This window comes from Xenia sp. Carnegie-2017, unplaced genomic scaffold (assembly GCF_021976095.1).
Source record: "Xenia sp. Carnegie-2017 unplaced genomic scaffold, XeniaSp_v1 HiC_scaffold_20, whole genome shotgun sequence".
NCBI lineage: Eukaryota > Metazoa > Cnidaria > Anthozoa > Malacalcyonacea > Xeniidae > Xenia > Xenia sp. Carnegie-2017.
Window position 1 is genome coordinate 12,826,667 of NW_025813483.1, and position 24,459 is coordinate 12,851,125.

The 24,459-nt window shown below is 35.8% G+C and overlaps 3 protein-coding genes and 1 long non-coding RNA gene across 5 annotated transcripts; 1 reads left to right on the plus strand and 3 right to left on the minus strand.

Annotated features, from left to right (window-relative positions):
• Nucleotides 1–2,742: 2,742 nt before the first annotated feature.
• LOC124442836 (DEK domain-containing chromatin-associated protein 4-like) lies at nucleotides 2,743–10,878 on the minus strand. 2 transcript variants are annotated; one of them, XM_046993334.1, is made up of 11 exons: nucleotides 10,555–10,878; nucleotides 8,954–9,095; nucleotides 8,068–8,404; nucleotides 7,278–7,348; nucleotides 7,038–7,186; nucleotides 6,838–6,924; nucleotides 6,221–6,392; nucleotides 5,902–6,020; nucleotides 5,433–5,585; nucleotides 4,324–4,755; nucleotides 2,743–4,227 (listed from the first exon to the last, which is right to left on the minus strand). In XM_046993334.1, exons 1-11 carry the CDS (start codon nucleotides 10,768–10,770, stop codon nucleotides 2,920–2,922), a joined length of 3,186 nt encoding a protein of 1,061 aa, XP_046849290.1. In that variant the 5' UTR covers nucleotides 10,771–10,878; the 3' UTR covers nucleotides 2,743–2,919. The 2 variants fall into 2 exon arrangements, with proteins under 2 accessions (XP_046849290.1, XP_046849291.1); XM_046993335.1 differs by lacking the exon at nucleotides 8,954–9,095 and having other exon boundaries at nucleotides 10,555–10,675.
• A 1,448-nt stretch (nucleotides 10,879–12,326) lies between these two features.
• On the minus strand, nucleotides 12,327–19,141 carry LOC124440923 (protein dispatched homolog 1-like). Its single transcript, XM_046991347.1, has 4 exons — nucleotides 18,800–19,141; nucleotides 16,213–16,348; nucleotides 13,268–15,821; nucleotides 12,327–12,871 (listed from the first exon to the last, which is right to left on the minus strand). Exons 1-4 carry the CDS (start codon nucleotides 18,967–18,969, stop codon nucleotides 12,594–12,596), a joined length of 3,138 nt encoding a protein of 1,045 aa, XP_046847303.1. The 5' UTR covers nucleotides 18,970–19,141; the 3' UTR covers nucleotides 12,327–12,593.
• Nucleotides 19,142–20,536: 1,395 nt separating this feature from the next.
• On the minus strand, nucleotides 20,537–23,427 carry LOC124440925 (ceramide phosphoethanolamine synthase-like). The gene is made up of 4 exons (XM_046991349.1): nucleotides 22,353–23,427; nucleotides 21,464–21,586; nucleotides 21,294–21,374; nucleotides 20,537–20,865 (listed from the first exon to the last, which is right to left on the minus strand). The coding sequence occupies exons 1-4, from the start codon at nucleotides 23,130–23,132 to the stop codon at nucleotides 20,842–20,844; spliced, it is 1,008 nt and encodes a 335-aa protein (XP_046847305.1). The 5' UTR covers nucleotides 23,133–23,427; the 3' UTR covers nucleotides 20,537–20,841.
• A 151-nt stretch (nucleotides 23,428–23,578) lies between these two features.
• LOC124440926 lies at nucleotides 23,579–24,453 on the plus strand. Its single transcript, XR_006946819.1, has 2 exons — nucleotides 23,579–23,711; nucleotides 23,786–24,453. It is a non-coding gene; the product is annotated as an uncharacterized LOC124440926 (long non-coding RNA).
• The last annotated feature ends 6 nt before the right edge of the window (nucleotides 24,454–24,459 follow it).

Sequence of the window (24,459 nt, forward strand, 5' to 3'; positions counted from 1 at the left end):
TTTATGACAAAACATAATGACGACGGTCAAAATTTTGTACTATCGGCAATTCGGCAAACCTAACTAACTTTTGTTGATACAGATCATTTGGTAGCCAAGCAGAAACTTATACTCCAGTCTTTTAACACAAATCTTGATACTGGATACATCAAGTTTCACATCAACATTCAAAGAACGAGTGTCAAGAAAATAATGTCAGAAATTTGGCCGATGGAATAAGTTCAATAACCACGCTAAAAAGACGTCTTGTTTCTTCGCACTTTTAATTTACTTGTAAGAAACAAGGATGAAAACATTCTGTTAATTTAGATCAACAAAATAAGTTTGTATTTACAACCTTTCTTATCTACAATGTCATAAATAGTCATATTATACTTTGAATCTGTATTATCCAGGTAACAAGTTTTTTGTTACAAGTTATTAGATGTGAGCCAGCGGTGAAGAGAAAAGCGTTGGAATTGTCCAATGAAAAGAAAACAATGAATTTAGATAAAGAGGAGTCCCAGACAATTGATTAATGCAATCAAAAATGAAGAAACTTTTCGAACACAGAAATGGATAAAAGGATACAGAACGATTTTTTACCCAACATTCTATAACTAAAACCAGATCGATTTTTTAAAGATCGCACGAAAACTGAAGTGGGTGATAATGATTGTCATCCATTCAAGAGAAGACAAAAAAGGAACTCTTCCTTAAATTTTTGGCTTCTGATTGACTTTCCATTGAAAAAATTGAAAACTACAAAAAATTTTAATACAAGATATAAACATTACTGAAAGTAAATATATATTTCGAAGACGAATATAGATGACCACTTTGGATTTGATCCAATTTTGTTCAAATGGCTAAAAACCTGCAAACCTGCTGATCCACTTTTCCTTTGTGCTGCATCTGACATCCATCAGTGTCATTCACTGAAGCATATGCATTGTTCACAGTGTTTTTCCTGACAATACCACAATCACTGAGTTTAACATTGCGTCTGTGGTGACGATTGACACGCTATGATGGGTAAATAATGCATTGTATAAAGAAAGAGATATTGTCAAAGATGAGTTGATGTTTTCAAGGTGATGGCATGACCAGAAATTGGAATATATACTTTGATGTAAGAGTTTTCCATTCTGCTTTGCTTCTTCGAAAATGAAAGAAGTATAAAAGGTGCAAGAAACATCAAAGATTAAATTATGATTTAAAGAAGAATTTGATTGAAAAATTTAAGATCAATTAGCTAAAGATGGTGATGGAAAGATTTACGAATAATTAGGAAATCATATCGTTTTCCACCATCATGCACCTAACGAATGCATTAAAATCAACTTATAACCGTCGTTATAGTTTCTGCTGTAGAAACCTGGCTTGCACAAAACTTAAGCGAGAAAAAAATATGAATTTGATAAAAAAGATAAGATTGAAATACTGGCAATTAACAATTTGTAGCAGGGGTAAAGACTGAAAGTAAATATGAAATTTCAAAACACGCAGCTGTTTTGTATTTTGGAAATTTTGACGGGAAAAAAGATTAAAGTAAAAATAGGAGTGAAAGAAAAGTTCTTAATTCTGAGAAAACGAAAGAATTTTAGAAAAATTATTTAAACTGCGGTAGATTGAACACAATGTTTGCTGGCCGAAGTGAGAAAGAACAATGAAACAGCCATCTTAGCCAGAATTCTATTTTCACAATTTGTTTTAAAATATCAAGAACTTGCAAAGGTAAACCTACCCGAACCAAACAACTGAAGAGAGCATATTTGAAGATTTTGAGCAATGTGTCGAAGACCATAAAAGTCGTTGTCTATCAAGCTATGTGAGCGTTATTTTCGCTAACTCGTTCTATTGAACGTTTACCTGACATAAAACAACTAAATCCTTTGCGCAGACTCTGTCAAACTGCCTAAAATGCTCATCGATCTAAGACAACTCATATCAAAGTTGACCAAGTCAAACACCGCCCGATGTGTTACGCTTTCACAAAAATGCAACTTAAAATTTCTCTTTTGATGTACTTTCCAAGGGCGCTTCTTTGTATCTATGCAAGACTGCTCGAATGCTCAAACAAAATAGTTTGTCGCGACAATACTTGACTTGATTACGTGTGATACCATTACATGTGTTGAGTAACGTGTTGATGAAGGTGATGATGAACTGTGATGTGGTAAAAACGGACTGAGTACGCAAAAGTAGTGCATTTAAAAACGCAGAATTCATGTACAATAAAGAAAAAAAGATACACATAAGGATTAAAAATATTGTACACTAATGGCTGTTAAATTTCACTGAATTGAACGGGAAACGCGAATCTTGAAGATCTACCTTTTAAGCATTTCTACTCAACACATTAATTTCAAAATTTTTCTTATGCATTAACGTTCATCGAAATTCTTGCATGTGTACCAAACACATGCAAACTCAACCATCCGCGACCCACATTCGGGTTTCTTTAAATGTATTTATTTAATAAAAAAAACCGTAGTTGGTGGCCGCCTGTGACTTAACTTCAGTCAATGAGACACACAAAAATTTTCCAAAAATTATTCAACGTTGTCGAAATTTTGGTGAATATGAAAACACTGGAGAAACTTGCTTGTGCCAAATGTCACAAGAGAAGATCAGCTCACCAGCCTGAGCTAATGGCTTTAGTATTACAGGCTCGATAAATTGGATAATGAAATAGATAATATAAATAATCTATCTCCAAGTTTCAAATGAAGTAAATAAACTGAAGGTCCCCCAAACATATAAGCAGTTCCATATTTAATGATGCACTGTTAGCTATATTTGAAACATATTACATTTTTGTTTCAAATTACAGTAAAAACTACTCTGACAAGTTGAAATAGTCAAATAAGACACTTCAAATATAATAGAATTAAACTATACTAAACATATTTACTTGGATTGTTGATCGAACTAAGTCTATATATTGTCCGACTCACAACTATCACTTTCAACCTCATCTATCACTTCAAAAGCATCAACATCGTCGTCTTCGTCTTTCGATATCGCTACAGAATCTTGTAAAGGCAGGATTTCGTCTGATAACTCTGAACCAGTTTCCAGTATTTCATAGTTATCAACGTCCTTGGCAACGTCTGAATCATTTTCCAATTCTTGTTTGACGTCCACTTCCGCTTTTTCCACTACATTGATTTCATTTCCCGTATCCATTAGTTCTTCCTCTTTCAACTCTTCCTTACATTTCGACTCTTTCTTAACTTCAGGATCTTTCTTAACTTCAGACTCTTTCTTAGCTTCGGGCTCTATCTTAACTTCGGGCTCTATCTTAACTTCGGGCTCCTTCTTTACTTCAGGTTCCATCTTAAATTCTGGCTCCTTTATAACATCCGACTTCTTAACGCCTGACTCTTTCTCCACATCGTTTTCTTTCTGAACTTTCGAGTCCTTTTTAACTTCAGTTTTTTTCTTAACTTCTGGGTCTTTCTCGATTTTTTTTTCTATGTCAACTTCTGGTTTATTACTGACCTCATTCTCAGGTTCTGCAAATTTACCTGATTTGGGTTTTCTGAGACGTTTCTTCTCTTTCCCCACTTCTCGTTTTTTCGATTCTTTAAGAATTTCTGTTTTTTTCTCAGTTTTACGATCCTCAACAGCTTCCGGCTTTTTCATGCTTTCTAGTTGTTCCAAATTCTTTTCCTCTTTCGAATCATCTCCTATTTTGTTATCTTCCTGTTTATTGATAGGTTCAGAGTCTTCAAACTTTTCAGCAACACATTCCACAGTCGTTTCTCCTGTTTCTACAAGTTCTGCCTTTACCTCAGCTTCTGATTTCTTTACAGGGGATGTATCTTGAACAACTTGTGACGATTTGGTGCCATTTACCTTCTGCTTTTTAGAAATCATCTTTGGAGACTCACTCACACGTTCGACCATCTCAATATTCTCAGCAGAATTCTTTGACGTTTTAACTGTGCGTGGGGTTGTTCTGCGTCTCCCGCGTGTAGCTTTGGTGCTTCCGCGGCCACGCTTTCCTTTTTTCCCTCTTTTGGGCGTAACATTTTCAGTTTCCTCCTCAGCAAGATCATTGGACATGGGTGTTTCGGGTGACTCTTGTTCTTCATTTTCGAGCGTTTTCGTATCCATATCGGGCGTCTTTACAACAATATCGGACTCTTTTACATTTAACTCGGAGGACTTTGTATCGGACTTGTTGTAATGGTCAGATTTTATCCTTTTATGCTTTGGCAACAAGTCTTCAAGAGGAAACTAAAAACAAAACAAACGCATGATTTTTTCCAAATATTTTAAACAAGGCTTTCAAAACAATAACACAACAAATGACGCTGACGTTCCAACACTAACTTCATCGTCTTCAACGCCAGTTTCCAAGTTGGCGTCATCTTCTTCAACACCAGCTTCCACTATGACGTCATTATCTTCAACACCAACTTCCACCATGACGTCCTTTTTTTCTTCAGAATTTGCCTCTTCCTTCGTCATCTCGTCTTCCATTTTTTCCTCTGGAACAATTTTGTCATCATGTTCTTTCATTTCTACTTCCAATTCTTTTTCATCGACATTTTTCACAACTTGAGATTTCTCCTCATTATCTTCTTTCTCCACGTTGCTATCTACTGTTTTCATGTCTTCAGTTTCATCAACAGCAACATTATCAAGGTCGGACTTATTTAAAGCAGCGCCTTTCTCTGCTTCATTCTCCATCTTTGAGTCGTCATATGTTTTCAATACGTCAACTGAATCACGACCAGCCACTTCAAAATCAACGTCGTCGGGCTAAAAAATTAATTGAAATGAAAAGGTCCGTTTATACAAGTGATTATGAGAGTAAAGCAAAACAGGCGGATAAGTAACGCGTCAAAGACAAAATAAGCACTCAAGGGTGCGAGAAAAGTATGTTGACTTTGGCATGTAATTCACATTAAACATAAAACATCAAAAATACATATACATTAAAGGAATAATTTATGATTTGCGAGTTGTTTCAAGTTAGATATCCATTTGTTTATAATTATCACGAGCAAAAATTAAAATGATCGCCGAAGTATTTCTTGCTTCAATGAATCATTTTCACCAAATTCCATGAATGGACAAAATAATTTTTTCGAAATGGAATGAGCAGCGTTCCTTCAAAACAAATTTCTCTTTTATTACAGAGATAGTTTCTCTTTTACTACAGAGATAGTTTCTTTTTTATTACAGAGATAGTTTCTCTTTTATTGGAGATATTTTAAGTACACAAAATTTCTTTTCTTGGTTGAACGAAAGTAATCAATTTTTATGGACGATAAGCTCCTTGAATCTTCAGAATGTGTAGTACCAAATTCTTAAAAATTACTAAATGCAGCCGTTTGATATTAGTTCACTTTAAAATAGAACTGCAAAGCAAACTGGGAATATTCCCTGAACAAATTAAATAGACACAACACTTTCAAAAGTGAGACTTATTCTACCTTTTCTTCGGGAAGATTAATGTCAGCAAACTTGTCTCCAGTACAATCTTGCAAGACCACCTCCTGACCTTCATCTTTCATCAACATGTTCAGTAATCTCTTGTTCACTTCCCGTTGTTTGTCCAAATAATCCGGATTTTCTTTCAAATATGCCTTTGATTTATGCAAACAAACATATCAACAATTAGTTCCATTTAAAGGGTATGAAGGTATAAGGTCACTTTTACCAAGGGGATATTTAGTATGAATTTAAAGCAGCAATACTAACTGGACAGCAATATTTTTGATTGTTTCAAAAATTTCCTTTAAGGCAAAAAGGAACAAGTTAAACAGGATAACTGATAAAATAAAAAGTTTCATTTTTGTCAATGAAACATAACGACTTCACAAAAAGTCATTATCGAGCGGAGAGTGTAAAAGTGGGAATAGCTTCATGGAACCGGTCCTTCGCTTTTATCTCAACACTAACCTGATAATTATATTGATGTTTCTTGCCTTTGAGATGCTGAATGATATCGTTTCCTTGTCTCATGAAAACATTACATAATTGGCATTTGAATCCAGAAACGGCTTTCACAAATTCAGAACCTCGAGGAAAAGAATCTCACATTTGACGAAGTCTCATAAATTTAAAATTTAATTTTTCGGGCATAAAAGCAATTGTTTATCGCCTAAGAGAGGTGCTCAATAAGTACCAGTAATTTTTTATTGCTCCTTTGTAAAAACCAGTGGAAAGGAGACGGTGAACAGGCCTGATAAACCCAAGAAAGTTTCACAAATATACTTACCCATAAAGCCTTCCTCGCAAGAGAAATCTGTGACTTTTACGGTGCAATCAGTCAAAGACGATATGTAAATATCCTTGTTTTCTTTCCTTGCCGTTTGCTTTGTGCTGCAAACATATTTTAAGACTTCCCTGATATCCTTTGGCTTCGGCTTTTCTTCTTTTATTTCCTGTTGCTGTATGATTAAAGAAGTCATCAATTAATGTTGCTGCTCGATTAAAGATTACTTGAGTCACTGATCAATCTTGTTACTGCATGATTAAACATTACTTAAGTCATGGATCAATCTTGTTACTGCATGATTAAACATTACTTAAGTCATGGATCAATCTTGCATGATTAAACATTACTTAAGTCATGGATCAATCTTGTTACTGCATGATTAAACATTACTTAAGTCATGGATCAATCTTGTTACTGCATGATTAAACATTACGTAAGTCATGGATCAATCTTGTTACTGCATGATTAAACATTACTTAAGTCATGGATCAATCTTGTTACTGCATGATTAAACATTACTTAAGTCATGGATCAATCTTGTTACTGCATGATTAAACATTACTTAAGTCATGGATCAATAATTGAAAACTGCAAAACAGAGTGTTCACCAAACTCACTTTCATGATTTCTGGATCAAACACTTTTCCATCTCTTTCAAAAACAGCTTTCACATGACGCTCGCTCAAGAAGTGTTTTCGGATATTCTAAATAATTTTACGTAACGTTAAGCATAAGAAATACACTGATTCTGGAAAACCATTAACTCAAACAAACGCATTGAATAATGGATTCTTCGAGTCACGTGAAATCAATTGACCTTCAATTTGATGCAAACAATTTTACAAAGTGTACACCAATAACGTTTGCCATCGAAGTTTGTCCTGATCAATTCTTCTATATCTTCCCCGGCTGCATTCCTAGAAATTTTTGAAGGCTCCTCCTGTTTCTTTGCTGAAGCCTCAACATCTATAGACAATAGAGAAAAGTTTACATCTGAACTTACAAAGAAAAAATCAAAACAGGTTTTAAAAATAAAAAGATAAAATCTATTTCACACCATCTTTTTCTTTGGTCGCGTTCTTTTTTGCAGAAACATCATTTGACAGTTTTCGTATTGGTTGATATTTACTAAAGAAAAATTTTTACCCAATGTTTGAATGTAACTTTCAAAAGTTACGTCTACGATAAGATTAAACGTCGAGCAAACAAGAAGTTCATTCTAGTGGCATTATGTCATGGATACACTACATCACTTGGTCTAGCTACGTAAATTTTTCTGAGATCACACAACGTTAAAACAACAGTGATGTTTACAAAGGCATGAAGAATGTTTATGTTCAGAAATTTACATATCAGGACCAAAACTAGCGGACTGGCTATCCGTTTGACTTGCAAAGGCTAATCAAAACCACTTGCTTTACATTAACACGGTAATTTTAAGACCTTTTAAAACAATCGATACACAATTGAAAAAGGAAAGACAATAATATCCTGATGATAATGAAGAAAAATGACATGCTACCAACGATGAACTGAGGATAATGGAAGGAAACGACATACTGCCAACGATGAACCGAGGATAATGGATATAAATGATATAATGGCAATAATCAAATGAAAATAATGGTAGGAAATGATATAGTGGCAATGATACACTTAAATAATGGAAGGAAATGAATATACGCTGGTGAAAAAACATACAGCGTATGGAGCACGGAGCAAAGTGGATAATAACTGACATACAAGAACACATATTTGGAGATATTGGCACACATAAAGATAATGAATGTTGATTCTACAGCAGAAAATGGTAGTGTTGAAAGGATTGGAAATACAAGATAATAGACCTTTCATTATCACCACGTCGATCTCGTCTAAAAGGTCTTGAAGGGGGTGAGTGCTTTCGTTTACGATCTTCTCGACGATTAGAAATTCCTTGACGTGATCTGTCATTGCGATTAAAGCGACCACCCCTTGGGTTAGACATACGACCACCTATCTGACGTGGGTACACAGTGCTACTCATCAGACTTGGTGGCTGCTGCTGATTAGCTAACTTTGCCTGAGCCTGCACAGCAGCCAAGAGCTGTTGTGTCTGCATCATGTTTAAAAGTTGCTGTGCCTGTTGATTAAATTGCGGTTGGTTCCCGCTACTTTCATTCCATGTTGAGTCATCCCCTGTACCTTCAAGATAAACACATGTTACACATTACAAAACACATAAAAACACACAGAAGCCATCAGCCATTATCCTTTCATCGCTAATAAAAGACGCGTTTGATACCTAAACGAATGACTAAAGATGTTCTGAAAAGCAAAACCAAGACTGACAAGTTAAGATGACAGAAGCAGTGATTAATTTCACAATTTAGACTCGTTATCTAGGAAACTGAAAAACAGTTTATGACACAATGAAAAGAAGTGAAGAAAAAACTTAATGAAAAGAATTTAGAAAGAAAAATGGGTAAAGGTAAATGGAAGGATTCTGTTACATAACTTTCTAAAAACTACAATTTCAAGTGCAACACATTTCGCTTCCAAATGAGAAGAGAAGTGAAGTACAAGATTGATTGCCAAAACAGAAATGATGAAGCATTTTAGACCAAAACACCTTCTGCAAGTAAGATTACAAGAAGTACAATTATGGAAGATCTTTGTCATGGGTAAATTTTAATTTCGTGGTGATTTGTTACACGAAATATTGAAGTAATTTTTCAATAAAAACATGCAAACCTGATGATCTGCCATTCCTATTTGGTGCAGCACCTAAGATTCCGGCACCACTTGCTGGGCCATAAAAATTGTCATCTCTCTTTCTCCTGGCATTAACACGATCACGACGATTGGCATTGCGTCTGTCGCCACGATTAGCACGCTGTTGTAGGCAAATAATGGAAGTGTATCAAAAAGAGTTTGTAAGAGTGTAATCAAAGTGACGACATAGCCAGAAAGTTGAATGGAACACTTAAGGACAAGAAGTGCCCATTTTGCTTTGCTTAATTGAAAGAGGAAAATTTCATAAACAATAAGATGCAATGTATCTATATCATGAAATGACAGATACATAATTGTTAAAACTTAGTAAACAGCAAAGGAAATCAATTGTTGGGAATTCACACAAAATTACAGCTACTTGGTTATCAATATTAAGTATTCTAGCATAGATTTATGAAATATTTGGAGATATTACTGTTTTGAAAGAGTTTCCATCGCATTGAAAGCAAGCAACTCCAAATATGCCAACATCGTATAACATGTGACAAACTTGGCTTGCACAACACTCCAGAGAAAAAAAGAATACGACAAAAACTATGCTGACTAACAATCAGCAGATTGAACCTAGACCAATCAACACTTATAAAAATATCAGCAAAGTAACACTTCCATATGGAAGAATTTGTAGAGAGAGAGAGAGAGAGAGAGAGATGATTATCATTTGTCAAAAAAAATTGAGAGACAAAATCTTTTACAAAGACAGCTAATAGTCAGCTGGAGCAAATCTAGTTAATTTGCAAAAATATAACACAAATAAATAAATGATCAGTGGAAGCAAGCTTGACAAGCATTCAAACTTGACATAAGAAAAAGAGGTTAACTCCAATTTCTTGTTTATGAAACAGTTGAAACTGAAAACACTTCGAATAATATTGACTTTCTAAATGAAAATCAGTTTGGCAGCAATTGCATGATAGACATATGACTGAAACATTTACAATGCAAGATTTTGTTTCAGATGTTAAGTTTGGGAAAAGTTCAAGTGAATCCAAAGTTGTATCAAACAAAGATATTACTAGCACCAATAGACATATTTATGAAATTCATAATTCACCACCATTGTCACAATGATGGCTCAGAAAAAGCAATTTCAAATCAATGAGCATGAAGGTAAGACGAGATAGCATACTACAGCTTAATTTTCATTGAGTCCATTTAATAAACATATGACGTGGCAAGCAAGACGAAAATTATTGCTTCAATGAGCAATTAATGACTTTCCAGATTTCTCGTTCGCCAAGATAAACAGCGGTGTTATATAAGAAGAGATAAAAATTCATGGTTTCCATACGTAACAACAGCTGTATGATATGTAAGAACAACAAACGTGATACAGCTGGATTCCGAGAGACTCAGCAGCTTTTTTTGAATGTTTTAAAAATTTGCGTAACAGGGCTTAAGATAACGTAAATTCTCGTGTCTTCAAACGAATTCAAAATCAGTGAGGCACTAACGTTATGAAAAGTAGCCTACACTATTTAAATGGAGGAGGTGACATCTTAACTGGAAATGCATTTTACGTAATAAAAAAGAATTGGTTGAAATTTCTTGAAACATACCCTTTGAGGTGAAGGGGATCTTCCACGGTTTCGCTCGTTGTTTCGAGCACCAAAGAAGTCGTTATCCATCAATCTGCGGGCGTTATTGCCAGTATCTTGCTGTCTTGAACGGTTACCTGCCATTAATCTATCAAGCCTTTGAGCCGACTGCGCCAAACTGCCCAGTGTGCTCATGGAGCTAAGCGAACTCAAATTGAAATTACCAAAGTTAGACATCGTCCAACTTGCTTAGAATTCGCAAATACAAGCCGTGTATTTCAACTTTCACTGCCGATTGCAAAGCCACGTCTCAACAACGCATGAACAAACAACTTTCATACAACTTGACTTCTAAGTACGAAGTGATTTCTGGGAAGGAAAACTAACAGATGACATCACGTGGTTATGAATATAAACTTTCTCTTGTGTCACTTGTACGGTTAGCACTATTTTCCACCCAGCAAACCGCCCTTTACTTTGAAATATAATATTTTACACAATATAATATTTTACACAATCTAATATTTTACGCAATATAATATTTTATATAATATTTTACACAATCGTCGAAAAACGACATATTTTCCAGCCTGGATTATAAGTTTATAACTTAAGGTGGTTGCATGAAAATTTATACTGCAACATTTATCTGTAAATATTTTCATATGTTGATATTAAAAACTGTATTATAAAAATATAAAATTACTCGCCATCTCAAAACGACCTAGCACCAGTGCATGCATGGTTTCCTTTTAGCTTTTGGTTCTTTCCCATTAGCCGCCATCTTTAATTTATTTCCGATTGTGTAAAGTAAAGGGCGGTTTGCTGGGTGGAAAATAGTGCTAACCCACTTGTACTTGTGTTGTGTGCAGTATGTCAGGCGGCACAGCTACAAGCATTGTTGATGTATTCATTGTTTGCCCTCTTTATTGCTTATGTAATCATTGTTTGCACTAGGCATACGAACTGGAGTTAATCGTTCTTTCCATATTGCTAGGCCAAGGCTAGTTTTTTTTTCTACATCGTCTTCTTTCGTGAATACTTGAATGATGCTTGAATTGAAATAGTACTTTTGACTATAAGATGTATGGTTTGGAGCATGTTTCTTCCTCTTATTTTTTAAGTAATTATGACAGTTTGTAAATAACAATATTTCAGGTATGTGACTTAGTGCAAGTTAAAATGTTTTTTTGAAGACATTGAACAATGAACAAGACGCTTACTCAGGCGTACACTCGTTCTCTGGTAATCAAACAATTTCTGCTTTGACAATCTGATCAAAACATGAAAGAATGTTCGAAAACATGAGCCGAGGGCGAGTAATTTTTACGGTTTCTTAATTCGAGCAACATTCCCAAGTGTTTGGTCGGGCCATCAGCCATCTAATTGATCAACTATAGAGTAGTGTTACACGTATTATTAGCAAATTATGAAAGCTAAATCCTTCCAAATGCCAAATTGCAGTGCTAGAATCTCTCAAGCAAAGGAAGCTGTAAACAATAATATCAAAACAGCGATGATTATTCTTGCTTTCATATAGGAATTTAAAGAAGTGAATATCGCCCCTAGTATTATGTTGTAGCGTAGCGCTGCCTTCCGTGCCTATATATTTTGTATCTTCGTATAGTTTTAAAATGATAACTTCGCTGTTTTTATTGACGAAGAATTAATATTTTTTACTCACAGCAGTCGCCATAATGTAAAAGCGCAGTGCATTCTGGGTAAACAAAGTCGATTACGGTATGTCTCCAAGCCGAAGCCCTTACCCGTGCCCCTCCAGAGAGTACGAATAATAAATGTATACTACAGTATATTAACAAAATGCTCAATTACTTACATCCATCAAAAATTATTTACAAATTGCACAGCCAATAAATACAAATGTATTGACGAAAATTACATAAATAGTTTTTAGTTGCACGTGGAACCCCCACACTCGAAGTCAAAATATTAATTCATTAATAATTTTACGGAATAAAACATGTTCTAATATAAACTCTGCATCGAAACTTGGAATAGAAAAACCAATTTAACAGTGGTAAATACAAAGGTATATACTATTACTTTATGTAAATCACACGGATTTCTTTCGAACCTTTTCCATTCGGCACCATTCTATGTTCATCTGACTCTGCAATGGTGCACAGCGATCGCAGTTTCTGATATCCTGATCTCAGTTTGGCGACAGTCAATTGACCTGAGTCGTTCTCAGGTCCACACAAGCAACAAAGCGCTTGGAAGAAGAACGTGGCGTAGACCCAACTGACGGACATGATGATCATTAGAAATTGTCCAATTTGAATATATGACAAAACATCTGAACGCAGAACTATAGTACCTATAACAGTGATAAAATTAAAGTGATTGAATTTCAACATAACATGACTGCTAATCAATGAAAAACTCAAGAATCGACATAAAGATATGACACCACTTTCACTGAAAACACAAAACTGGAGTAAACAAGGACACGTGTTTCAACATCAAATTACTACTGATGAAGACACGAGACTGGAGTACATTAGGATTCGAGTTTCAACATCAGATCTCTCTGATGAAGAGAAAACACTGGTGTAAATAAGAACTCGAGTTTCAACATCACATGACTCCTGATGAAGATACTAGACTGGAGTAGTAATGGATTCAAATTTTCAACACTTAAACATAACTCTGGAACAAAGCAATGAGCTTCAAAAATACTTTCAAATATTCACAGAAAAACTGCGTCACCAACCTGTTATGAATGTGGTGAAAGCAGCCATAGTAATCGCAGAACTCATTCCAATCAAAGAAAACGAGACCCTGTCTTGTCTACGACTTTTCTCTTCAGCAAGAACGTACGCTACTCCATAATGCAGCGCAAAATCCACAGATAACCCGACAGATACAGAAAAAGTGACTGACTCCAATATGTTTAACTCCCATCCCAATAGTACGAGCGAACCAACCGTACAACCCAGAGTACATGCTATGGTAATAATGGCAAACACACTGATATATATATTTCTGGTGGTAAGGAGCATCACACCAAATGCAATACCAAGCGAAATGCTCATCGAAAGAAAAGTTCCCGTGGAGAGACTTTTTTGAAGATCATAATATCTCAGTTTACTGATAAACCAACCGCTAACAGCTGATGCATTTTTGAACTCTCTATCAGCCCAATTCTCCACATCCTTCCAGAACCGATCGGCGGGATCATAAGACCACGTGAATGACACGTTGCTGTCAAACTTCAAAGACACCGCACGTAGTCTGTTTTTCTTGTCAAACAAAGGTGCACCGTCCTCGATGCTCTGTCCTTGAAATTGTGCCTCTTTGATCTTCAAGCACTGCATTTGAAGTAAACATTCGTTAAACACGGTGGCGTTGTAAGGGAAAACAGAATTCTTACAGCAAATCTGGTTGCCTTCGCTACAATTCTGGCGCATGTATGTAAAAAACTCTTCGATGAAGCATTGCTTTGTTAAAGGCTGCTCTTTTGCGAAGAACGGCTGCTTTTTTAAGCGCGAGATAAAAGAGTTGATCCACCGTTGAGCTTCTTTACTAGTCATGTCAAAATCTGAGTCGTAATTTAGTTTTCCCGTGTCGTAAGGGTCAAAAATGTTACCATTATCCACAGGTTTTATACCCCATAGAAAGAAAAGGGGAAAACTGGAACGTTTTGTCGTCTCAAAGTGAAAATATTTCTTAAGATGCAACGGATATCTCTCCAATTCGTGAGAATCGACAAACATTTGAAAGTCCTGAGTCGAAGGGAGCTTGAGACCGGGTTTATACGTTGACACAACAAAGCCACCAGCTGCAATAAGCGATAAAAGTAACAGCCAGAAATAACGCCACTTAATTACAATGCGCGGCAGGGATTTGGCAAAGAACGTCTGATGAAGTTGAACAAGCTTATTGACGATGTCTCGCGGGCCTTTCAGATACGGTTTTGAAAGAATATTACGGGAACAGCACGTCTGATTCCCGTACATCTTTTGTTGTATGATCACGGCAGCTGGAAACCACGTAATCATTAGAAAAAACATACAGAGTATGGATAGACCAGAGTACAATCCAAATAGCTGTATAGACGTAATATCAGAAGTGAGACCAGCAAAGAACGCGGATGATGTCGTGAAACTGGTGACAAACATAGACACAGATGCGTGTCGCATTGTGTTCACAGTGATGGAGACAAACTCCTCATTGCGTTCCTCGTCGTTTAATGGAGGTTTGCTGCGTTTCTTCTGTTGTTCGCGAGTGGACTGGTTCCAAATATCCATGTAAACGAATGCGTCGTCTGCAGCAATACCGACTAGGAACACGGACGTGAGAACGTTTAGGAACGGAAAGAAATTCATTCTTAACACAACGCTATAGACAAAATACGCGATAATCAAACTTGATACGATAATGACGCCAACGATACAAGTGATTAACAACGATCCAGTATACAACCATAGAATAATCATGATAAAGAACATTGCAATGGCAGCAAGGTAGAGATCCTCCAACATTTTAGCGTTGAACATTTCGTATTTTAATCGGCTAAGCTCGTATCCAGCGAGGACGACGTTTGAGTTACTAATGATACCTTGAAGTCGACTTTCATAGACATCGACCTGAAAGCTTTCAATCTCTTTCACGGGTACCAGGACCAAACTATATTTTAAGAATGTATTATTGACACTACCCTTGAGAAATTGGGTATCAGTAAGATAATGAAGGATATTGTAAACAGCATTGAGTCTTGTGCAGCTTTTAGGAATCGCCCCGCATTTACCGACCGCTTTACGTTTAAAGTTCCAACAATCTGGCTTCAGACTTCCGTTGTAATAAAATCTCGAGCAAGTTTGGAGCAAGTTTTTTACTCTTTCGACTTGATTTTCATCAATGTCTAAACAAGATGAATTACCATTTAACAATGCCACATAGTGACCAAGCGACCAGCTGGGGCAGCATTCTTTGCTTCCATTGGGTGTATGGCAGTAAGAGTTTAATTTGGGGTAATCGCGAATTATTCTTTTTTCTAAATTGCAAATAGACTTGAGATTTGTCGCAGTAAAAAGATTCTGTCCATTCTTTGTCTCGAACACCAATTTCACTGTAAGTTTACCCATACTAAACGTCTCTTCCCCCGTGCAAATTGCAGGAGCATCACCGATCTTCAATTGACTGATGGGATTTTCAACTCCACAGCGTGGAGGAACTCGCGTGATTTCACCCTGACGCTCACTCATAAACAGATTCCATTGACTGAGCCAGCGATCGCTGATAAGTGTACCTCGAGCTTCAAACCCCTAGAAATAAGCACATGAAGTCTTAAATCAGTATTTTGACAGATGATTTCCCAAATTTTATTAATCTTATTTCGTATAGCTCCTACAAGAATGCTTTTCTACATTTAAGAATATTTTTATTGTAGATAGTTCTTTCGTTGCAGGTCATTCCCAACTTATCAATCAACAGCAATTGATCTTAATCCTACAAACATATTGTGATTGCCTTGTCGAACGCTATCAATGACGACTAAAATATATCCTTGACCAACAACATAAGTTCCTCATTATCCTTTACACATATTTGTCATTACTAATTTTATCTAACTAATCTATCATCGACCTTCCCTAAGGATCCTTTAAAAGCAACAAGAATTGAGATAAGTTTAGTGGTGTCGTGTGCTGTTCTCACCTTAACGGGTTCATCAAAGGTGGGCAATGGTTGAGCCCCAAGCTGTGGAATGAGACTGAAACATGCACATAATATAACCAAAACCAAGATCAACAATAGAACAACATACGGATGTTTCACAATGAATGCTGCATACCTTTAACAAAATAAAAGCTGGTATTATTTACATAGTGTAACATAGCAGACTTAAAAGAACGCAAGACTGCATTCTCATTAATACAAACAGGAATGCAGATACACTTGACTGCATGCATAGCATTCTAAATGCTAAAATAGGAAAGTCATTGTCTCGTGTATTTCATTTTTTAAATATTTTCACGTTTACGTTCGAACACTGTAAGTCTATCCGGTAATTTCTATGTTCGAAGATATGTTCAACATAAGTCACACCGAACTTCCATGTAATGTCAGATGAACTATAAAATTTATGGTTTGCGTAAAGCAGAAGCAATACGCAAATCAATACAAAAGTTTAGCAGTTCCTCTGCAAAAAATAGGATAGTATAAAGTTATAAGACGACAAACGTTAACCATAGGTTCGATAGCGTGCAAACCTATCCTCTATCTAACCAGTCCTAACAGTTAATAAGATCACGCCACCACTGCATTAAACCAACCAATCACGCCATCAAATTCATTATACTAACCAATCACGCCATCAAATTCTTTATACTAACCAATCACGCCACCGGCTTGATTACCATTGCAATCGTTTCAATTTTTCAATTACATAAACTATACATCTAAGTCATGCGTCAAAATTACGCATTAAAACGTAATAAAAAGAGGTCATAAAACTTTTAAAAGCGAGCAATTTTACATTTTGGAAATATATTATTTTCATATGTTATTCAAATATTGGGGGATCAAAGGTTTACAGCTTGTAGTAAAAAAAAATTAATGGTAAATTGACTAGAAAATTCCAACACAGTTTCCTGACACGGATATCGTGAACTGGGCTGGCAACGTTGGGCGCATTAGAATATCGTAAATAACTAACATCGCGCTCATACCTAAAAAGAGCTTGGTGCCATTTAGAAAGTGACTCATTTGCATTTCTCAACGTGAAGAAACACGTGTTTAGGGTCCATGACACACCTCCCACTGGCCCACAATCAATTACATAATACACAAATAACAATTAAACAAATACGGTCAGTAATAGCAACATCCGACTAGAAATCGACATTCTGATTAGAAAACGAACAAAAAGTAGAACGTGTTCATGAAAATGAAAGCCAATCCAAAACATATTAAGTAAGACCAATCCAGTCACATATTAGTAAGAATATAACAGTAAAAGCATTACGTGTTTTTCGGATCCTCGACATTACCTTTGACATCTACAGAAAACGTTATTTACTCTGCTAAAAATGTTCACGAAGAAGCCATTACAAGGACAATATCCTTTTGTAGGTACATTGTAAAAAAGTCTTTTGACAAAATTGAGAAAATTTACAAGGAGAACGCAGTCTTGCACTATGTATTAATTAAACTGTCTCTTTGTGCTTATGCTAAATTTCTTACAAATCAAAACCAAAAACAGTCGCCGTCACATATTGTGTTGTATAATGTTTAATTCTCTTTGGCAGTCGTAATTTTTAGGGCAAGATCTATTGCAAAAGTATATTGTTTGAATTCCATGAGGTTTAATAGGGCAATGTAACTTGGGAAAGCTTTTCAATGGCGATATTATCTTGCTAAACACAACAAAAAGACGAGCGAGATGACTTAAAAACGTTATACTGCTCTAGTTCCTAAAACAGTCAAATGTGGTTGGTATCTGGCAGAAAATACAATATCTACAACAAACGAATACATTGAAAAGCCCCAAGAAGAAAAACATGGAGTTCGATAAGTCTAAGAATCAAAGACGATACAAATAAAATTTATTGATGTTCTAGATTCCAACTGAGAACGTGGAGATTGCCGTGTCATACAATTTATCTAATTTCGTTCTTATTTTCTTACTAAAAAGTATGGCAAAAGACTTAAGCGTCCTGTTTGAGAAAAGAGATTGGAAGTTCACAAAGCTGCAAAACGATATGAATTTGCCTACTTTTCCGTCACGCTTGTGAGCAAATTTCTTTAGAAACTTGCTACTGTGTTTCTGGGCAGTGCGAAGGCGTGGATCACGACAAGCATCTTTTATGAAGGTGAACTATGTGCCGCTTAAAAACTAGCCAAAAAGTACTGCCAAGTTCGGTGACTCGGCGACAAGAACATATGTGGTAACGTTTCAGTCTATTTGTGAATTTCTTATCTCACAAGATACATGATACCTCGAAAACGGTTACAACGTCAACTTCTATCCGGAAAAAATACATCTTTCTAAGTCATGGACTAGAGCATTTTTACACTCATAAAATGCAAGCTTTGAAATTTGTACCACCATTAACGATTGATGAAATCTACCCATAAAACGTTCAAAGTCCACGAGGACAAAACACCTTGCCACAATAAAATTAAACGTAAACATCTATAGTTCGACGAGAACTAGCGTCGCCAGACTACGTACATAGAAATTTACGATATTTAGCCAGATATCATGTCATCCTCAAGGATATTCAAGTAAAGAATTACTAACCTTGATCGGGAATTTTCATATGAGCAGCTGGATTCACTTGATTCAGTTATATTTTCGACAATAAATTGTCGTTCTTCTTCGTCAGGACCAACCTCCATTTTTCCGAGACCCGTTGAGCAACAATTTTTACACAACGTTGATACGGCATCATTTTGCTCATTTTCAACCATATTCACAACACAAAAAAGTCTCTAAAAACCATTGGAAAGCCTTTACAAAAGTACACGCGTTAAAGTACGACTAACTGCGAAGCGCAGATGAATCGAGTATCGTTTCTATCGTTCAGTTTCTTGTTTATATCACGACGACATACATGAATATCAAATGAGTTGTCTCAATATGACGTCACGAAGACCTTGACCGGCCCGCGGTATACGGTCAAATCGTGGTCGCGTGGAAGATAAGTATAAAAATGATGCAAGCCAATATCAGCCGTCAATCAAAATACGAATGTGATTATTGCCAGAAACCTCAACTTGTTAAATATCAGTTTGCCATTGTCTTTGTGCCAATTGCTAGCGAGTTTCTTTGATAAGTAGTTGTCTCCTCTAGGTCAAAATTTATCGGTTGCCTATGACATAATCTATTCGATCCGTTCAATATCTACACTTTTTCCTAGGATAAACGTAAAAAGAAGACAAAATGATTAAACGAAAAAAATTTAGATTTTAAAACTGAAATGATATCACATTTACAAAATCGATCAAGAATGACAGATGACAGCTCAAGTGACACATCCGTTCTCTATTATCATTTACTACTTTGAATAAGGACGAAAGAGATTTGACGTCAGTCGTCAGCGGACGAAAGATTCGTCATCGAGAAACAGTTTTTTAAAGCGTGACTAAACCTAAACAAGCAAAACAGCTATAATATAAGTATACACGAAGTACTGCAAATGATTTTGAAACGTTATGGCAGCTGACAGCACAGCACTGCAATCTTCCCATGTCTCCTGAAGACGCGTAGGCTTGCTTCCGTCGCCGTTTTTGTGTCTCAGCTGTTCTTACATAACATATCGGCGTGGTTCAGTGATATGGTTAATGAAATATATAAAGCATTAGCATTTGGAAAAAAATGAATAGAATCGATAATTTGGAATCACAGCTTGTCAGGATATTTTTTTCTTCCAGAAGATTTTTCCAATCTATCAGAAAATGCTCAGTCAGTTTGCTGACAAACCGTTTTGAATGCTAGTCACTATTCAGCTTCACAAGAGCAAATCATGTGTTTTCTATCATAAAAGTAGTAAAAAAACGTCAATAAAGAAGACCACCCACACATTTTTAAAGAAGCTTCTTAATCCTTTTAAAACCAATCATGGCAGGTTAACATGCGTTTATCTGCTTCTACCCTTGAACGCCTGGTATAATACTTGCCAATTTTCAACAACTTCACACCGAACTATTCTTGACCTTGTGAATTACAAGGTTAACCTGTCAAATCTACAATAAAACAAGGCAGTAGCCATATCCAAAGGGAAAATTGCACAGCAATCTACCAGCAGTTTTATTCTGGATCATTTATATGATAATAGCAACGAGAATAAAAGAAAGAGGTGTTCACTACCAAAAAATATACTCAATGATTACACATTGAACACAAAGGATATCGTTCAACATAAAGGACTTTCACTGGACAAACCAAAATTGAACTCGAGCATTGTTGCCACTGTTTTTCTTTATACGAGGTAAAAAACAATGCTTTAGAATCATTGAATAAGAGTAAATTAAGCAGTCATGGTCATAGCTATATAATTAAATTTTAATTTGAGATACAAAATACTACTTTAATATGCTTTCTAGTAAAAACAAGAGAGCCTCCTTTCCATGACGTCGCTACGTGGCTATGGTCACGTGACCTTACACAAAGAAACGTTCTGTGTGCGACCCACCTTTAACGACGCCTGATGAGGTAAACTTTAATTAATAATAATAAAATGTTACAGGAAAAATTAGTTTAAAATAGTTCAAGGAAGAACAGCATCATCAAATCTCTGTTTTATATTTCAAGGTAAGTGTTGAAAAGACGTTTCAGTTACATCAAACACCAAGATACTGTCGTACCTGAAACGAAATGAGTGAGAAAGATCTTTATACACTCATTATGATAGAGTTGTCAAGTCATGAAATTATTAAAATTAATTTCATTCAAAACATGGGACCGCGAAGCATTTTTTAGATGAAGGGGAGGTGGGTGAAATGAACCGCGAAATTGCTCCCACTTTATTTTCTTAAAACATATATTTGTCATGATTTTTTAAAGTTCAATGAAACAGGGAGAGGGGTGTAATCTACCAGCCTCAGCGGTCTCTGCAACTAGACAAACCATTGAAATTCATTGCGTTACGTCAGGTCGGCAAAATATGTCGATAAATTTTAGGCAAAAATACTCGTGGCGGTCTCTCAACAATGAATTTTAGTGTGTTTAGTTATCAAGAATCCGGGAACAATAAGTGAATGACGGGAAGTGGTCATTCAGGCTATTTACTTACCATTATCACATGTAATTGCGACAGAACGACGACGATCGCTAAAGCAGGTGGCCCGGCATAATTCACAAGTACAACCCATTTCTAAAATATCAATCAATAACTTAAAATGTTCCCTTCCTTTTAAAAGTTAACCTATGAATTTTCGCAATCACACAATTAGCTACACGCACCCATAGTTTGTTGAAGAATATCGATACAATTGTCAACTCCAGGAATATGTCTGCAGCACATATTTTCCAGAGCCAGAGAGCAGCCCAAGTACTGTGGAAGCTCAAGGCTTCGGCTTGCAATGTCTGCAAAGTTCAAGATAATCCATAAACTTGAAGAGTTTTGAAAGGAACAAGAAAGATACAATACTCGATTATGGCAAATGTCAAAATATGAAGTATCATGTGCAGCATGAACAGGCGTCACAATGAGTACTTCCTAAAGTTTATGCATATTAATGATTACAAGAGGCCACTTACGTGCTCGAACTTGCGACTTTCGAGCACAAAAGATGTGGTCTATATATATATATATATATATATGCTAAAAAAATACAATGTCGTTTTTCGTATAAATCGATTTGCAGTGAATTTTAGAGGCACAAAAGATGTCCTAACGCATAGGAGCTAGATATATTTTCTCTAAGTTTGTCCTTGTCCATGGGCATAATTAAATTAAACAACTGATGAGTATTTTAAAGTACAACAAAGAAATAGGCAAATGGCAATTGCTTCGATAGCTATTCATTGGTTCATTCATATGAAATATTTGTTTATAACCAATATTACACTTACTAAACAAGATTGTAGAAGAACAGTTTCCGTTGACGCATGAACAAAGAAGTATTTTTGTTCTTCCACGAAAACCTTAATTTCCGGATTGATTATTAACGCAGTTTGTATATTAACAAAATGTGTTTATTACAACATTGCAATGATTGCAACACGCTTGTTTGTACACGTTTAAAATTACACGCAATTTACAAAGTTCATTCACACAAGTGCGAGCCAGCGTCGTAACAAAGCGGAATAAAAAGGTAAAAAGAGATAAGGTAATATTGCACACGCCTACCGGTGAAATAGCGTCTGACTTCACTTCCAGTAACGTATGATATTCGTATAGGAAATGATCCCAGAAAAACGATCGCGCAGACACTTGAACGCCAAAAGCGATCATCATGATAAGGACTTTCTTCTTGTTTTCGTAAAATACGACCAGTTTCTCCTTGAACTGACTATTCAAATTGCCACGATAGTCGATCATTAGTGCCGTCTCGTAGTCTTCGTTAGAAAATTCCCGGTATTTAACTGGTGGATGTTTCATGAAATACAAAATACACGCGCATAAAACAAGAATACAGCCTATGAAATCTGCTGCTGCGTCGATAAAATAGCCATACGTCCCCCAGCCGTTTACAAAAGAAGTTTTCATGTTAGATTGTGCTCTGTAAACTACGCCATCGAAAATATCCAGAAAACAGCGAAACTCAAACACTATACAACCGATTCGACGGACCCATATGTTATCTTCGTAAATCAGGCGTGCAGCGATTATGGCGACGATCAAATGAAGGCCGCTTATTAAATTCGGACTCACCCAAGAATACTTGGAGATTTCGTATTTAGTATCAACGCTCTCAGATAAAGGCAGCCAAACGTAATGACTAATATGGTCCTGCATTCGTAACTTTACCGATTTAATAGGGAACCTTGATTTCGATGTTTTGACAGCTGATGAGTTCGCTGCTAGACCTTGTTCTTGCATCTCTCCAAAGAAACTCATATCCATAAACACGAAAAACGTCACCGACGCAAAAACGAAATAAAATATGGCATTATCCTCGCAGCCCATTTTCAATTAACGCAATTAACCGTCTGCAGTATTTCAGTTTCTTTATTTTTTATACAAAATTAAACCTCTACAGACTAGCTCAGTAAGGCAAGATGGCCATTTCTCACCAGTGTTCTTTGTTAACTCAATACTAAGTCTTCCATTTTAAAACTTCAGCTTGTGCCCCTTAATTTACTCAATATATTGGTTTTGCTGATGCCATCGGACAGAATTTCATTAAAACAAACGACAACATGTTTTATCGCTAAAGAAATTTGAGTCCAAAAAAGTCAAATGTCACACCACATCATGACATGTTGTTTTCACAACAACGACATCTGATTGGCGACTTGCTTAGCGATTGTTTGTTTTTACTTCCGCTTCCTTCACAGGGTAAAGCAGCTGACAGACTAATTACAAAAACTAGGTACGTGTCTTGACGCCAGGCTTCGATTAGATCGATACATCCGTTGATTGAAATGCAAAAATAAGGACAAATAACGAAATGGTTGTGACCCGACCGAAAAGGAGTAAAATAATACTGTTCGTACACTGAGGAGTGCTTTGAAATTTGAATATGCAAACCAACTCGATCTTCAGGTTATACGTAATATATGTAGATAATAAACACATAGTATCACAGAATAAATACAATCATCAAGTTTTTTTTATAGGTTTACACCATGATAAACACGGCCGGGCAAAAACGATCCAAACGATCACGATACAGTCACGCCATGTCACGCCACTAAGTCGTCCATCTTGATTTCATAGTGACGTGTTGTAAATTATTAATATATATTAATGAATATTGACAATTGAATGATTCAAAAACTGAATTACTGTCAAAGATGCAAACTAAAAAACAAGGCTCACTTAAGATGGAAAATCCATAACAATTGATATAACGAAATTAGGAAAGTAAAAACATGGTCATGGTGGTAAAACAATATCATTCGATAAAATGAACTATCACTAAATTAATTCCCCTATTAATCCTAATAAAGCCCAAATAGTTGCTATTGCACATTAATTCCAAAACAAACAAAGCTTAGGGTTTTAAATGATGTTTAGAGATTTCAATTTAAAGATCATAGACATCCGAGTCAGATGGACTGATCTAGGATATACCAAAATAAATTCTAAAGGCTCATTTTACATTGAAAATACCTTCATAACAACATTATTGGTTAGAATCTTCTGAAAAATATTAGAAAATAAGATTAGCTTTAAAGTATTTAAAATTTGAAATATATTTTTAGTAACATATTTTGACTTCCCTGGATTTGCTAGTGATAGACATAACAGTGTTCGGCCATTTGCATTAAAAACATAAATTGGATCAGTC

Coding starts and splice junctions, on each gene's coding strand:
- LOC124440923 (XM_046991347.1), bottom strand. CDS start 18,969: ATGGTTGAAAATGAGCAAAATGATGCCGTATCAACGTTGTGTAAAAAT. Junction 15,822..16,212: donor CCTTTGATGAACCCGTTAAG/GTGAGAACAGCA, acceptor GCTTATTTCTAG/GGGTTTGAAGCTCGAGGTAC. Junction 12,872..13,267: donor TTTCACCACATTCATAACAG/GTTGGTGACGCA, acceptor TCACTGTTATAG/GTACTATAGTTCTGCGTTCA.
- LOC124442836 (XM_046993334.1), bottom strand. CDS start 10,770: ATGTCTAACTTTGGTAATTTCAATTTGAGTTCGCTTAGCTCCATGAGC. Junction 6,021..6,220: donor TTGCGAGGAAGGCTTTATGG/GTAAGTATATTT, acceptor CTTTTCCTCGAG/GTTCTGAATTTGTGAAAGCC. Junction 4,228..4,323: donor CTGGCGTTGAAGACGATGAA/GTTAGTGTTGGA, acceptor TTTTGTTTTTAG/TTTCCTCTTGAAGACTTGTT.
- LOC124440925 (XM_046991349.1), bottom strand. CDS start 23,132: ATGGGCTGCGAGGATAATGCCATATTTTATTTCGTTTTTGCGTCGGTG. Junction 21,375..21,463: donor TATTCTTCAACAAACTATGG/GTGCGTGTAGCT, acceptor TTGATATTTTAG/AAATGGGTTGTACTTGTGAA. Junction 20,866..21,293: donor CGCAATTACATGTGATAATG/GTAAGTAAATAG, acceptor ATTTCGTTTCAG/GTACGACAGTATCTTGGTGT.